The 16,134-nt window shown below is 43.1% G+C and overlaps 1 protein-coding gene across 1 annotated transcript in view; it reads right to left on the reverse strand.

Annotated features, from left to right (window-relative positions):
• Positions 1-16,134, reverse strand: part of RNF213 (ring finger protein 213) — a 135,061-nt gene that overhangs the window by 12,559 nt on the left and 106,368 nt on the right. Inside the window, exons 46-57 of the mRNA XM_054975559.1 lie at positions 15,748-15,859; positions 14,620-14,830; positions 14,204-14,394; positions 13,319-13,441; positions 11,860-11,970; positions 11,056-11,298; positions 10,142-10,223; positions 4,590-4,624; positions 4,228-4,322; positions 3,618-3,777; positions 2,540-2,720; positions 1,170-1,261 (exon numbers count right to left, since the gene is read on the reverse strand). Coding sequence (XP_054831534.1) covers positions 1,170-1,261; positions 2,540-2,720; positions 3,618-3,777; positions 4,228-4,322; positions 4,590-4,624; positions 10,142-10,223; positions 11,056-11,298; positions 11,860-11,970; positions 13,319-13,441; positions 14,204-14,394; positions 14,620-14,830; positions 15,748-15,859 — 1,636 coding nt within the window. The remainder of the gene's footprint in view (positions 1-1,169; positions 1,262-2,539; positions 2,721-3,617; positions 3,778-4,227; positions 4,323-4,589; positions 4,625-10,141; positions 10,224-11,055; positions 11,299-11,859; positions 11,971-13,318; positions 13,442-14,203; positions 14,395-14,619; positions 14,831-15,747; positions 15,860-16,134) is intronic.

Here is a 16,134-nt window from a genome sequence, read left to right on the forward strand (position 1 = left end):
GAGCACCTGTTCATTTGTTTTGCAGGTGGCAATAAGGGTAAGAGAGCTTCTTCCCAAACCATCTCTAGGTGGATCGTTTCTGCCATACAGAAGGTATATAGTCAGGCCAAGGTACCTTGCCCCTTGCAAGTTAGGGCGCACTCCACAAGGTCCCAAGCTTCATCTGCTGCGTTTTTGAAGGGGGTCCCTTTAGCGCATATATGTAAGGCTGCAACTTGGTCTTCATCTGACACTTTTATTAAACATTATGCAATTGACGTCAACACTTCTCAGGATGTGGCAGTGGCCAAGGCAGTTCTGCATTCTTTGTTTGTGTCATCATTATTGATTTATCATCAATAATGAAGATAAAGCAAGGAGTTTTTTTGGGGTGATTACTGTTGTATTGTGTGTTCTTATAAGATGTCATTTTAGTCTGACTTTCACGTTTGGTTTTTATTGATAATAAACGTTGTACTTCTTCTGCAGAGTTCTCACCCGCCTCCTTTTATTGTGTCTGGAGCTTGGTACTCTCCCCATCTGGGGATGCACAGAAGAACGAAAATGAATACGGGGTTTACATACCTGTAACTGTTGTTCATTGAGTTCTTCTGTGCAGACACACATCCCTCCCTCCTGCCCCGCTGTGAACTCTCAGATGTGGAATGGTGGGGTTCACGGCGGCTCAGGAGAACTGAGGGAGAGGGGGTCGCCCCGCCCACGTCACGTGCCCCGTTTAGGCGGGAAAGGCGGTTGGGCTACGTGACTGGCCGGTGGCGATCCCTAGCGGAGCTCTTTGGAAGCTATTGGATTCCTCCGTCGGCAGGCCTGCGCTTGCGCAGTCCCCATGTGTGTCTGCACAGAAGAACTCAATGAACAACAGTTACAGGTATGTAAATCCTGTATTTCAACTCATAGCATGCTTAGCACTCACAAAAGGTTGTGTTTAAATCCAATCCAATCCATCTGTACACTGCTTCAGAAGCAAGCCCTACTATATAGTATTTACCCTCACTTAAGGATGCATAGAATTGAATGCACAAGAATGTACATCAACATGTAGAATTACATAGTGAAATTTCACTTTAATCAGGGCATGTGGCACTTCATGAAAGTTAACTAGGCTTAGAAAGCATGTTGAGTCAAGGGCTACTCAATATACTTTTTAGGAGGCATGTGGGTCTTTTTACCTGTAGTTCACGAACAACAATGGACTTTGCAACTCTTTCCCAATTGTTTCTATGCTGTTTCTCAGAAAGTTGACCACTGAAGTGTGCTGACCCTGCAAAAGAGTATTTATAGTGTATCAGGAGCAACAGGCTTGCTAATTCCCGCTCGCCTCCCAAGCACGCAGTTATTTTAGGTGGCAGCAACAGCCAGCGAACACCCCTAACCTCTCCTCCTGCACGGGGTGGGGAAAACTAAAAGCAATTCCATGTCTCTTGGCAGAGTCCTGAGCCCCAAGCCACAAGGTGCTTAGAGAACCAACTGAGCATTATGTGGATTACACCAGAGTCACTGAGGCTGCCTGCTGCTGTGGCCGCCTGCCAGAGATATGCTGGTGCATCTACCACACTAAGGCAGAAAGGGGCATGCCTGGAGTCTGTTGGTTCCCTAAGCCTTTCCATCCTGGGAACACCTCCGCTCAAAATTGACATGTTATGCCAGCAAGAACTATGGCATAGCTCACGGGCACCTGAAGACCCCAGCTCGGAAATCCATCGCTCAGATAATAAGGTAAGTGGCATCACGTTCTCTCACTCAGGTCTCTACCAAGTATGCTTAGAGATGCAGCACTGCACCCTGGCGCTGGGAAACAGACAAATAGGACACTTAGCCTAAACACCCAAGGAAGAAAGCAAACGTTGCTACAGTGTAATTAGGATGTATTGGTTCAGAACCCTTACAAGTATCTCCTCTCTGGAGATGCACACATCAAAGGGGCTACCTTGCATATCTGACAAGTGAGCATGGGTGGGGGACACACTCCAGACAGAGGCCTGCAACTGCCTCTCTCTGCCCTCTCACACCAACCCTGGATGATGCCCCAAGAATGTAGACTCCCACAGCCGAGTTAGCAGTTTGTACATATAGGGGAAACGCAAGGCAGGTCTATTCTGCAGTACGCCCCAGATCATGCAATAGAGAATACTCCCAAGGAAGTGTTTCTATGGTGATGAAAGGGAGTGGGGTGGTGATGGCAGGGATGTAGCAATCTGGTTGTCAGCAAAATACCTTCCCAGGGCACCCCTCCATCTGCATGTGAGGAACACAGGAAGCACAACTGCAGTGTACGGGTAATTAGCACACTGTAATGATTTTAAGTGTGTGTGTGTTTCTTTAAATGCTTGGCGTGTTACAAGAAGAATGGGGCGGTGAAAGAGAGGGATGAGTGAGTGAGATGATTAGTTGATAACAGAGAATATAAAGGGAGTGGAGAAGTGTGAGTGGAGTGAAATCTGATTGGACAGTGGCAATGCTTTGAAAGAGAATGACAAAGTCTTGTGCTGTCCTGGAAATGTAAATGTTCCTAACTATTCTTCACAACGGCTCTACTTACACTGGTCTGGGTTCTGATGGGTTTCCATGCAAAAGCTACACAGAACGAGATGGACGATATTAGTTGTTTCATCAATGCTCTTCCCAAGAGTATTCATCAATTGCTCCAAATCCTTATAAATATGCTGCAGGAGAAAACTCACTGCATCTTGAACTTGTGGCTTTATGATCTGCAGTAGGGACTATAACAAAGAGATGCAAAGTGACCAAGCACAATTCTATCATAAGGTTTCCAATCAGACAGAACAGCTCTTTAGACAAATCCATTAAGCTACCTACATCCACCTACACTTAAGAATGAGTGAAAATCTTAGGGAAGCTGAACTGATGCTTGTCCTCACCAGTGTTCACTACAAACTGACAACACAGAGGACAAACATTCAATTTCTAGGAAGTATCAACAATTTCATGTTGCGTTTTTGTAGCCTGGCTTTCCCCTCAGTCTGGGACTCTTGATGGCCCCTTATTTTCAATGCTTGCATTGTCCGCAGAGATAAAAGGTGCTAGAATTACTCCAGTAGAACCACGTGGTAACTTGCTGGTCGCATTGCCCAAGGCAATTCATATCAAACAAAGGCCTTCGCCACCTCAGCTATGAACATCTTGCAACTCACTCTTCCCGTGGCATCCAAATTAGTTTACTCTCTGGGGACGCAGGAGTGGAGTGATGCACAGCCAAGTTGTGCTTGGGGACCTGGGGAAGAACAAGCTACCAGATGTGCCTAGGTGAAGTGGAGGATGGCTTCCAATGGACTTGGCTTGCCTAGCTGCTTCGAAGCCCTCCAGGAACAGCAACAGTGTGTCCAACAGAGCAGTGGTTTGAACACAGCAGGGAATGCTGGAGGACCCTCTGCTCCTTGCTCTCAAGAGTTCACAGGGTGCAGGACAGAAGCCTTAAATGTTAATCATCATCCAGAGAGAGAATATCAACGAGACGGGCCTGCTACATTAACTTGTTAGCAACAATACCGGAAGAACACTTGATTTTTCAAATTAATACCTTGCCAGTTCCCTCACAGTAATGCATTCTATGTAGAATAAGAGGGCAGTAGGGTTTCTCTCCCCCACCACTAATATACCTGGTGATCTTTAGTGGCACCCAGAAGTAAGGCCAAGTGAGTGAGCAACCGAATCAGAATCAAGACAGCTGGAGACATCTCCCTCTCAGATGCTACCACGGCTTCTCTGTTGCCAGGGTTTCCGAGCACATGGCCAGTTTGTGTTCTGTCTGCTGTAATTCTGCATACAAATGAAGAGTGAATGTGCATACTAGATACAAAATGAGAGGAATTCTTTTCAAGTTTTAAAATCCTAGGCATTGTCAGAAGTTGGACCATCTGAAAACACAGAAGAGTTAAACTAAGGTTTTAAAATATCTGATAAGTAAACAGTGCTTATGCACTGCATAGAAAATTAAATTTTTATTTGCTTTGACCAAAGGCCCCAAACATAAAGAATGTGAAAATACAGCCTATCCCAGAAGAACTGAAATAGGTTAATAGGAGATGATGGCAGAAGCACAGCAAAGTGATTAGCTTGCTCCACCGATAACCAAATAACACACACACAAAAGTAAATACTCTTGTTACACCTGCCTGGGCGTCATCTTCCAAACGTTTAAGGTATCTTGAAAAGAAACAATTTGTTCAGCATTTCAGTAGTTTAATGTTTTTTTAAAAAAAAGAATACCGAGTTTGATGGAAGCCTGGAAATGTCATGTGGTTTTGGCCTCCTATTTGAACACCACAATCAACACACAGTCCACGTTCCATGGGGCGACCACACTGAAATGAGGAGAGATTGCAAAAATTACAACCATACATAAAGGCAATAGACAAGCTTGGTTCTGCTTACCCTGAGAACCAACCACCACAGGACATGTATTTCACGTCATTATGCAGTTGCAAAATGCCAAGTCTAATTTAATTTGTCTGCAATGCAGTTTTGCACAAGATATAGTGCTGAGAGATAGTTAAGTGGTATGCAAAACGAAAAAGAGACCATTTCAAAAGAAATATACTAGACTAAGTATCATCAATGCAGGATCTTACCTCTCCAATAGTGCAGGGGTGACCATTTGGACAAGCTGGTTAAAAAAAATAAATAAATCAGTACAATAGCATTGCAAATGGGTCACAGAACATTTCTAAACTATATCTGAACAGAAAACCCTCATTCTTCCTCCAGATACCCAGGATCATGTAAGCAGACAGAGAGGTGAATCCAACTGCCCTAAAAGGAACCTGACTCCAGCTTAAGTGGCTCTTCCTCCAACAGAAGAGAGACTTAAATTGAAAGAAGGCTCCTCAGGGCTGGAGGAAAGCTTCAAACTTTGCTTAGTGGAGTGACAGGATAGGGATATGATCAACCCCACAGAGTACTGAACTTGAGTCAGAAATACTTGATTTAAATGCCTGCTTAGCCATGAATCCAAGTAGGAATTTGTCACTGGTTGCCATTGAGTTAGTCACTGTCTCTCAATCTAACCTGTATCAGATGGCATAGAGATTCTCACACTGGAGCACCAAAACGGTACAGTGATGATGATGATATTTGATTTATATACCACCCTTCAGGATCACTTAACACCCACTCAGAGCGGTTTACAAAGTATGTTATTATTATCCCCACAACAAAACACCCTGTGAGGTGGGTGGGGCTGAGAGAGCTCCAGAGAGCTGTGACTGGCCCAAGGTCACCCAGCTGGCTTCAAGTGGAAGAGTGGGAAATGAAACCCAGTTCTCCTGCCGCTCTTAACCACTACGCCAAACTGGCTCAGTGGTTAAAATGTTGGACTAGAATCAGGAAGATCCAGGTTCAAATCCCTGCTTGCTGTGAAATTTACTGGGTGACCTTGGACAGTCACACTCTCTCAGCCTAATCTACCTTACAGGGTTGTTGTAAGGATAAATGAAGTAGAGATCCGGTATGCTGGCCTGAACTTCTCACAGGAAGGGTGGGATAAAATGGCATTAAACAAACAGGTTTTTGTGAGGTTAAATAGGATACAATATGATTGTACTAAAGAATCCCTATAGTTCAACTGATGAAGCTAAAGCGTGTGCTTGCATAAGCGTCTGTGCAGCAATCTTTGTTTGTAAACATGAATCAACTCACAACATGTTAACACACAATTTGGAGACAAAAACACACTTATTGAAGACTTCCTGGTTTGCAATTTCAATGCTAAATGTGAGGAACAAAGAATGATTTTGGCTTGGTCTTGCCCCCAAATCAATTGTGGTTTGTTTATGAAGTATGAAAGCTGCCATAGGCTGTATTCAGCCGTGACTGACAAACCAAAATTCATGACAAACTCAAGCCCGGTTTATTCTTGTGCTTGTTTGTTCTCTGTCTGCTTATATCACCTGCTAGAGCTGAGAATGAAGACATCCAACCTCAGTTGGCTCTGATGCACAAGTATGGATGTTGGAACAAACTGAGGTTGGATGTTAGCCCACAAACTGGGATTCAAAACCTGGATTAAGACAGGTTATGGTTTGGGAGCAGGAGACCCTCATTTATATACAGCAGCTGACTTCTGACATTCAGGCAAACTGGTGAGACTGAAGGCTTCCTAAATTAGAAAGTCTTCAATATCAGCTCTACATGTAAGGAAAGAGGAAACATACAAATTCAGCCCAAGCTCATCACAAATAAAATCCTAGTTTGTTATGTCTGAATACAATTGCTGTCCCAATACAGAACTTAATTTCCCCCAGATTATGGATCCAGGCGAGTTAGCCGTATTAGTCTATAGTCGCAAAATAGTAAAGAGTCCAGTAGCACCTTTAAGACTAATCACTTGTGTAAATTGTACTCATTAAAAAAATTGCTGCTGCTTATTATTTGTGCAAAGTTACATTAACAACGGGTGGTTGCCAGGGCACCAATCATGGCTCATATAACACCTATCCTCCGTCAGCTGCACTGGTTACCGGTTGAGTACCGGGTCCGGTTCAAGGTTTTGGTGTTGACCTATAAAGCCCTATGCGGACTGGGCCCAGCATACCTTCGGACCGCCTCTCCCCATATGTTCCCTGGAGGTCGCTTCGATCAGCCACTAAGAACTTGCTGATGGTCCCTGGCCCCAGGGAGGTCCGCCTGGCCTCTACCAGAGCCAGGGCCTTCTCAGTTCTGGCTCCGACCTGGTGGAACTCTCTGTCTGAGGAAACTAGGGCCCGGCAGGATTTGTTATCTTTCCACCGGGCCTGCAAGACGGAGATGTTCCACCAGGCATTTGGTGGGGGCTAGGCTGTCCTCTCGCCGGCCATACCACTGAAGACCTTCCACCACCCATGCAGGACAATGCTGCATTTTAATATTTTATACCTGCCAATTTTAATTGTTTTGATATGATGTTTTAATGTTTTTATAATGTTTTTACTGTTTTAAGCTGTTGATAAACCGCCCTGAGCCCGTCTGACGGGGAGGGCGGTCTAGAAATGTGATTAGATAAATAAATAAAATAAATAAAATATATAAATAAATGCAAATATATTAAGATTTTAAAAAGGAAGTCTGGCTACACGCCTGTAAGTCCAGCTGGATAACATGTCACAAATGTCTGTATGAAGAAACAGTAGGCTTCCCAATAACGTAAGAAGTTCCCTCTTTCTGTGGACAAATATGGACTTTGGTCTCACTATATGCTCCAAATGATGGCCAGAAGAAATTCTATAAGAGATTCTTCCAGAAACTTTTCTACTTTCAAGAAGGAGAGACTCTAATTTTTGGCGACAATGAATGGTGTCTTGAACTGTAAAATTGGTAGATCAACAAGGGCAGGACTAAGCCTTCATGTGTTTTCAGTTATATGTCAACCTTGGAAGCAGAGGACACCTGGAGATCGCTACATAAAAAGGATAGATACTATACATTCTTCTCAGATAGACATCAAACATACTCCAGAATAGATATGTGTTGGATATCTACGAGCCTTCTGATATAGGTAGACAAAGCAGAAATTCACCCAAGGATCATAGCAGATCATGATCTGATAGAGACAGAATGTCAAGCAGGCATTAAGAGAGAAAGATGGAGACTGGATGACTCTACTTTTAAACGAGGATGTATTGCAAAATGCAAGGAAGAATTGGCATTTTAGAATAAATACAACAAATGATGCCAACCCTTTAACAATTTGGGAGGCAATTAAAGCCTATCTAAGAGGTATATTAATGGCAATAGTGTCCACAAAGAAGAAAATTAAGTCTGAAGCAAGAGACAATTTAACCCCCAAATTGAAAAAATTGAAACAAGACCATAAAAGAATAAGAGATCGAGAAAAATGGGAAGAAATTAAGCAGCTAAAGAACAAATTGGATTTACTGAAGACTGAAATAACAAAAGGAACATGACAAGGTTGTCCAATCTCACCACTATTGCTTATCATTGCACTTGAAATTTTAGAAGTGAGGATCAGACAAGATAGCAGAATTGCTGGAATAAAGGGGGAGAAAGAGATGTGTAAGACGAAAAGCTACGCAGATGATGTGGTTATATCAGTGACAAATCCACATACCTCTCTAATTTATGTAACGAATCAAATATTAAGATTTGGGCAGCATTCTGGATGTAAACTGAATAAGAAGAAAACTAAGATGATGTTACTCTCAACAAAGAAAGAGGAATGTGAAATGATCAGAAACATAACCGACTATACCATTACCACAAAGCCAATAAAATATTTAGGAATAAACGTATCATCACAAAATGAGAACCTTTATAAAGATAATTATCAAAAAGTTTGGATAGGAATTATTGAAGATTTGCAGAGATGGCAAAAATTAAACATTTCATGATTAGGAAGAATCACAGCTGTTAAAAAGAATCTATTACCTAAATTGAATTTCCTATTTCAAATGATCCCAATTGACATTGAACAAAAGATTTTCAACAGATGGCAGAAAGCAATAAATGACTTTATATGGAAAGAAACCAAGGATAAGGCTCAAAGTATTGCAAGACAACAAAAACCAAGGAGGATTGGCTATGCTGAACATCAAATTGTATTATCAAGCAGTGACATTAGTTTCGATTGGATTATGAATCCAAGCAGCAAACATATATAATTGGAAACAGTGGATGCTAAAGAAGGTATCCATAATTATTTATGGATAAAGAAATCATGCAAATCTATTCATAAACAAGATGGGACCCATCTTGTAAGGGGTGGACTGCTTAAAATATGGTTCTAATGCAGAAACAGATTAAGTCCACCAATTTCCCCACTGATGTTGCCAATTAATGCCTACTATGACGCAGAGTTAGAAACAGAATGAATCAACCCAGCTATGAATCAGTCAGTGATTCCGCACACGTTGGATAATGCACTTCCAATCCTCTTTATAGATCATTTGGAATGGATTGTTTTGTGTGCGGAACAAAAAATCCACCTCAAACGATTGATAAAGTGCATTGAAAGTGCATTACCCAATGTGTGCGGAATCAGCCAATGATAGACAAAGAAGGAAACATAAAAACCTGGCAAGAAATCCAGGCCCAAGGCAAAAACATTCCTTGGCTGACCTATCACCAAATAGTATCAAGACGGAAGAATCAAATTCTCAAAGAAGATGGCGGGCTGAGAGCAAAAACAGAATATGAATTATTAATATCTGGAGACTTGCCGCATCTTTTGGGGAAGATTTATAAAATACCATACAGAAATAGAGCAAGTCAAAACTTGTAGGATAAAATGGATGCAAAATTTTGGGGAAACTATTCCGATGGACTTATGGGAAAACTTTATGGACTAAGGATGCAAAATTTACAGGCTGCCAGTTGTTGAGAGAAAACTGGTATTGAATGTTCTTTAGATGGTACACTACTCCCAAAGGTATCACAAGGATTAGTAGGGGTTACAGTGGACATTGTTGGAAATGTCAGAATATGGATGCAACATTTTACCATATGTGGTGGACTTGTAAGAAATCACGAAAATACTGGATAAAAATACATGAAGAGATGCAAAAGATCCTTAAACTCCGATTTGAATTAAATCCGAAAAGTATGCTCTTAAATATTTTACCAATTAATGTAAGATCTCTTCTGTTATATGGTGCCAGTGGCGAGAGTGCTATTTGCAGGAAACAGAAAACCAATGCTTGTCCTGGTCTCCCAGAGTGGAGAGGTAAGATTCATGAATACTCCGCAATAGCCAAATTGACTACCTACTTACATAATAGACCGATAACGTAGTTCTAGAAAAAATGGAAGGATCTCTTTGATTACTTAGGTAAAACTAATTGATATAGAAGTTCAGAGGGAAGGAGAGAGAAGGAGAACTGTTATGTATTTAGGCTTAGGGAAGTCAAATATGCAATGTTTTGTTTAGCAGGTCAAAGAAGCTTAAATGTATTGCTTGTTTTACTCCCAAAACTATTATAATTGTACTGTTTATATACTTATTGTTTGTGTAAGATTGTATAAGTTTCAACTTAATGTCTAATTTAGAATTTGCATAACCTTTATACCATGCACTTACTTTACTATATTTTCTTTTCTTTTAAATAAAATTCTTTTTTTTTTTAAAAAAGTTCCCTCTTTCTGAAAAGCACCAATGAAACAATGCTCTTCCGAGATTAGGCTCAATACTTACTATACCAGTGAAGCCCTGCCGTTGCTTGCCAGTTCACAGCCTGAGCCAGCAAGTCTTCTGGCATTGTTGGCAGAAAAGCATTCTGCAGGGAAAGAAAAATACTCCTAATCAAAGCGATAAGCAAAAGACCATACAGAGACAAGTTTTCTTAGAGCAGGGAGTCACGGCCAAGACAGCTGTTTTGTGGGGGCTTCCAGCGGCCCGTGTCAGGGCTCCAGTCAGACCCCCTCACCCAGGCTCCCCACTTCGGCCCCTTTGGGAGATGTTGGTAGGGGTTGCCAGGGGAACAGCGGGGTGGGTGTTCTCGCCAGTGGCCTCATCGTGCCTTGCCGGGCCTGGCTGCCAGCGCAGCTCTACCCCTGAAGTCCTTAGGGAATGGACTAGCGGCACTGCAGTTATACAGGTCCCAGTGGCCCAGTGCACCTCAGGGTTTCGCTGTTTCTCATGTAACGAAACAGAAGCAGATATTAAGGACTAAGATATACCTCCAGTCAGGGCTGGTGCGCCCACTGAGGCCAGGTAGGTGGTTGCCTCAGGGCGCGGGGTGCCAGAGGAGGCACTGGGGGTGGGAGCAGGCGCCACAGAGATGCAGCCTCCCAGCCCTCCTGCCTTGCACTGCTGCCGCCGCCAGCACATGCCCCCGGCTGGGCGCAGCAGCCATGGGCAGGTGTCTGGGGCGGCGCGGGGCAACTGAGCAGGAGAGCTGAGGCCACCCGTGAGCCATCCCAACCGCCTGCCACAGCAATTGGACCGGCTCACGCACATGATGTCATCACGCAGGCTGGTGCGCACACGCGCCTGGCCCACTGCGGGTGCCGAAAACCCTGGTGCCGCTCCTACCCCCAGTTACTTCAAAATGCAAGAGAATTAATGCAAATAACCAGGGACTGAGGAACTGGCAAAGATTCCCTTACCTGCATAGTGCTGGGAGAAAATGCCAGATTTCTCAGAGGCTCAAGGACTCGATTCTGGACAGACAGCAAAATAGCTCCAGTATGAACAACCATTTCAATTACTGCCTTCTTGTGGCTAAAATTGGATGGATTCACTGTCAGTGATGGCAGACTGTTAGCCACAAGAGACTCTGCAAACGTTTCAAGTTCTGGAGAAGGAAGAACTTTGGAATTCTGCATGAATTCTGTAAGAGCTAGACATTGCTGAAATAAGAAGAAAACAGTATTTTACACAAAGTAAAATAATCTTTTTAGCCAGATTCAAAATATTCATCATTTTAGTCTTTGTATTATCAAATTTTAGACCTGACAATACAACAGAGGTTAAACTGTAGACAGAGCCTACAGTTCCAGTGAGGAGGGCAAGGAAGGTGGACGCCCAGCTAGTAAGCTGAGGGGCAACACTGCTAATTTGCCGTGTGGGAGTTTCTTCCACTTGAATATCTACTTGGATCACCATGGCTGGTGATCCCACCCCCTGATCTCCAGACAGAGGGGAGTTTAGACTGCCCTCCGCGGCCCTCGGCGACATGAAGGGCAATCTCAACTCCCCTCTGTCTGGAGATCAGGGGGCGGGGCCACCAGCCATGTGACCATTTTCAAGAGGTTCCAGAACTCCGTTCCACCGTGTTCCAGCTGAAAAAAAGTCCTGGTCCTCCCACAGTTTCACTTCCAGTGTCTGCAAAGAGGCCTTTCTTGCCTCAGGAAGAAGTACTCTTATGGGCAAGCTAACATGTCATCTGGCAGCTGAGCAGGACATTTTACCTTCTGAGTAGGGTGATGGCTTGGTTCTCCACTTCCGTACTGAGATGTGAACTCTCTGAAAACAGCCAAGAGGAAGTGAATAGGCTGTGCAGACCTAGGACCATTGTGTGCCTAGAATAAAAAAGGAACTGTTTGAAAACTGGTGGGGAGGGAAAGGATAATCACCAGCAGTAGAAGTCCCATCTTTGGCCAGAGGCGGTCATTGATATTAGTCAAAAGGGTAATAGCAAGTCTTTAGCAAAAAAGGAAATATACCCACATTGCAGTAGAGGTCTACAGGAGTTAGTAGATATACCACCCATCATCATGCATCTATGATAATCATTTGTGGCCTTTGGGACGAGGGAAACCCCCAGCCAGCTGGAGACATTTTTTACTTGGTACGGGCAACCAGAAAGGAGGATATTTTTGATCTGGATAAGAGCCACTGTTTCAATTCTGTACTTAGAAACAACCCATCAACAGTATCAGAGTATTGTACTGGGGCTTTTTCTACTAATTTCTCTGTCCCCCTGTAGATTGTCTTCCATATTGGGGTGGGAACTAAGTGTTCATAGGAAGCTCAAGTAACTCTGGTTTTGAATGCGAGGCATAGCTATTTTGATCAATTCACTGAAATAAAATGTCAGAAAAGAGGAAAGTACCACTCATAATACAAACATTGCTTCTAATTATCTGAATATGCTGTACAGTGGGCTAAAGATCACAGCCTATTTGCTACTCTTGATGTTCTAGTCAGCATGCAAATGGGTTGTCATTTGCACATTTTATCCATCCAATATTAGGCAGCTGGTCCTCTAAGACAGGAGTCTCCAATGTACCACTTGTGGACACCATGGTACCCACCAACGCCTTTCCTGCGCGCGCGCACGCGCACACACACACACTAACAAACAAACACACACACTAACACACACCCTCTCAAAAGCTCTGGCAAATAAGCATGCCTTGCAGCGCCTCCTGAATATCTCCAAGGAGGGAGCTCCCCTCACCTCCTCAGGAAGCCCATTCCACAGAGCAGGGGGCCACGATGGAAAAGGCTCTGCTGCCTGAGGATTGTAGTTGGTGCACTAGAACATATGGAAGGTGACAGTCCTTTAAATATGTAGGTCGTGAAGGGCTTTAAAGGTAATGAACAGCACCTTGAATTGAACTCTGAAACAAACCGGCAGTCAATGTAGCTATTTCTAAATGGGTAACCTATGTTCCCTGCAGCTAGTCCTTTAGAGTACTCAGGCTGCTACATTCCAGACCCGTTGTAGTTTACGGGTTGTCTTCAGGGGCAACCCCACATGAAGTACATTGCAGTATTTCAACTGTGAGGTTACAGAAGCATGGATGAGTGTGAACAGATTGGCCAAGTATAAGTAGTGAGAGTTGGAGCCCCGGATGCAGCTGACATAAAAGTGTTCCAGGCCACTATGTTTATTTGCACCAGTCAGAGAAAAAGGCCTCTTACCTTCAAGGCTGCTGCAATGCCCTCCGTCTGGCCGTCTATTACGGCTTTCCCCACAGCATCCCGCATCATTTTGTAATTTTTGCCACATACCAGGAACCGATCAATCTGACCAGGCTGATGCCTCTAAGGCCACAACACACAAGAAGATCCATTTTTAAAAAGAATGAATATGAAATCTGACTATAAAAAGAATGTGATGTCTTGCTGGCCAGTTAAGATCTTCTTCACGACCCCTGCTTTCTATGCCCCGAACTGCAGAGGTGAGACAGGGCGACCAGAGAAAAGTTCTTTTCAACAGTGACAATTCACCCATGGAATGCCTGTCCCTTGAGGTACAACTGGTCTCTACCCTACTCTTCTTTAGGTGTCAGGTAAAAACATTTCTTTCACCCGGGCTTTTAACTAAGGGTATCGAAAATTTAGAATGGTTTTCGCAGTCTGCTTCAAGCTTAAGGCCTGTTTTAGAAGGAACCCTTTTAGACTGCTAAATCTTTTGTGCTGGCTGGGTTTTAAGAGTTTATTTTAATGATTTCAGTTTCTTCATGAACTTTAGCCTTTAGGAAGGTGAAGCTGCACATGGAGTACTTAGGCCCAGGCTCATATGTCAAGGATTTCAGATACAGTGATCTAAGGCAATATAACCTATCCATAAAGCATCCTGGCAAATACCTTCCCAGTTGATTACATGTGACTTGCTCGAATACCTCAGTGACAATCAGATTTTGCTTAGGTAGCAAAACTTAACATAACAATCCTTTTTATTCTGATTTCAAATGATCCATCTTAACAGAAACCCCATTCCCCCCCTCCCCATACTAAACCACTGCTCAATAGTCGACATTCAGAAGTTGTAAATGGCTGAAGATAGGGATAAATTTTCAGTACCAGTTGTTGTTGAATTATTTCCACTGGAAATATCCAGCGGCACTGATGTTCGTTGGAAAGTCTCTGCGTGAATTCCAAGCCATGCTGGTTAGTAATCTTTCGGACAAGGTAAATTTTATACCAGTCATTATGACTGCAAAACCGCATCACTCTATCCAGGTGGAGTTTCTTCTCATGTTCTTTACAGCTATCTGCAGAGACAAGGGAAATTGGGTTCCTAATCATGATAAGCTACTGTTGTTCAGTAACACTTCCATGGTAAAACAAGAAAACTACAGAAGACATAGGCACAACAGGTGCGGCTTCCAGACAAGTTTTTATCTGAACGGCATAGGTTTCTTTTTTCTGCCCGATATTGTACACTGTAACCATTTGTTACACTGCCACTCTTGTTTGTTTACCGTAATTTCACTTACTTGCTGTTTCATGGAGTTCATACAGCAGTTCTGCGGCCCTATCCAAGCACATCCGGATGCGAGCCACTCCCTGCAAATACTCAACAGAAGCCTTTTGAGGGGTGTCCTGACTGCTCTGGTGGAAATAGTTTGCCAGGAAGCGGCCATCTTCCCTCAAAAAGGTTGTCTTGATTTCCTCAGAGGACGTTCCTGATTTCTCACACATAGAATCCTGAAAGGAGAACACTGAGATTGAAATTTTCAGTTATCACTGGAAAACATAACATTGTTAAATTGTACAAGTTACAACGGGAGGAGGGATCAAATAAAGTATTAATAAAACCCACTGAACTAAGAATTAACCTACTGTATATTATCTGATTTGAAAACCCAAACATATTTTGGCAAAAAAAAAAAGATGTAGCATTTTTTTCTGAAGAGAGCTTAGAGAAGACATTTCGGATACTCTGATCACAGCAAAGGGTGGTAACTTGTGCCAGTTTAAGAAGCATTCCACATTTATTCCACCATCATTAAGGCTGGCAAATGCCAACTTCTTAAAACACCGAAAATTTTCCAAGAATTCCATGCCAAGTGCCTCTCTAAACAGAAAACGCTCTGTAATGACCTAGACCACATATTGCAAACTTTCTGTGGATGCCTGTATCAAGGCTATGCAAATCCTACCATTTCTGAGATACAGTGAATACTACATTCCCTTTACCTGACCCAGAATCGACAGCTTAGTAAGTATGCAATCAGAATGCTGGGGAAGGCGAGGGGAGGGGTGCGGAGAATCTGGCTGGATAAAGAAAAGCCTGTTTGGTTCACTGCCCTTACCTGCACCTTCTTCCTTTTATTCCGTAAGTGGTAAAATTGACTCGTTCAGATTATTTAGATTTTTCCAAGTTAAAAAAGATAATTAGAGTGTCCAGGAGCCCCAATACAGGTGTTGGACTATAATAAAGGTACAAACTTCAGATTTTTCAGACTTAACCATTTAAGAGGGGCAGCACACTCCACATTCAGAAACATGTATGAACAAAGGAGATTTTTTAAGACCATGAATTTCACACGCAGTCCCCTTGGATTCCTGAACATCTTTACAAAGTACTCTAAGAAAGGGGGGGGGGGGAGAATAACACTTACCTCAAAGCAGTTCACAAATAGTGTATAAAGTTCTGTTTTATCATCTCCCCCTAGGATCCAGTTTTCTACTTCTGATAAATATTTTTGCATGTAGTCTTTCACATCATTGAAACTAAAGAAAAAACACCACCCATTACTGAAGAAAACAAGTGTTGCGCTTACTTGTAATGGTTGTTCGCCTAGGACTTTCTGCAGGAACACATTGGGACTGCGCAGGCGCAAGCCAGCTGCCGGAAAGATTCTAAAGCTCTCAAGTGGTAGATTATGCTCCCTCCGCCTAGACCGAATGCCGTGCTGCTGGGTGGAGCGTCCCCACTTCCCTCAGTTCCTCCAAGGCTGCTGCTATCTGACTGAGAATCTCACAGCGGGGTAGGAGGGAGGGAATGT

This window comes from Eublepharis macularius, chromosome 4 (assembly GCF_028583425.1).
Source record: "Eublepharis macularius isolate TG4126 chromosome 4, MPM_Emac_v1.0, whole genome shotgun sequence".
NCBI classification, from domain to species: domain Eukaryota; kingdom Metazoa; phylum Chordata; class Lepidosauria; order Squamata; family Eublepharidae; genus Eublepharis; species Eublepharis macularius.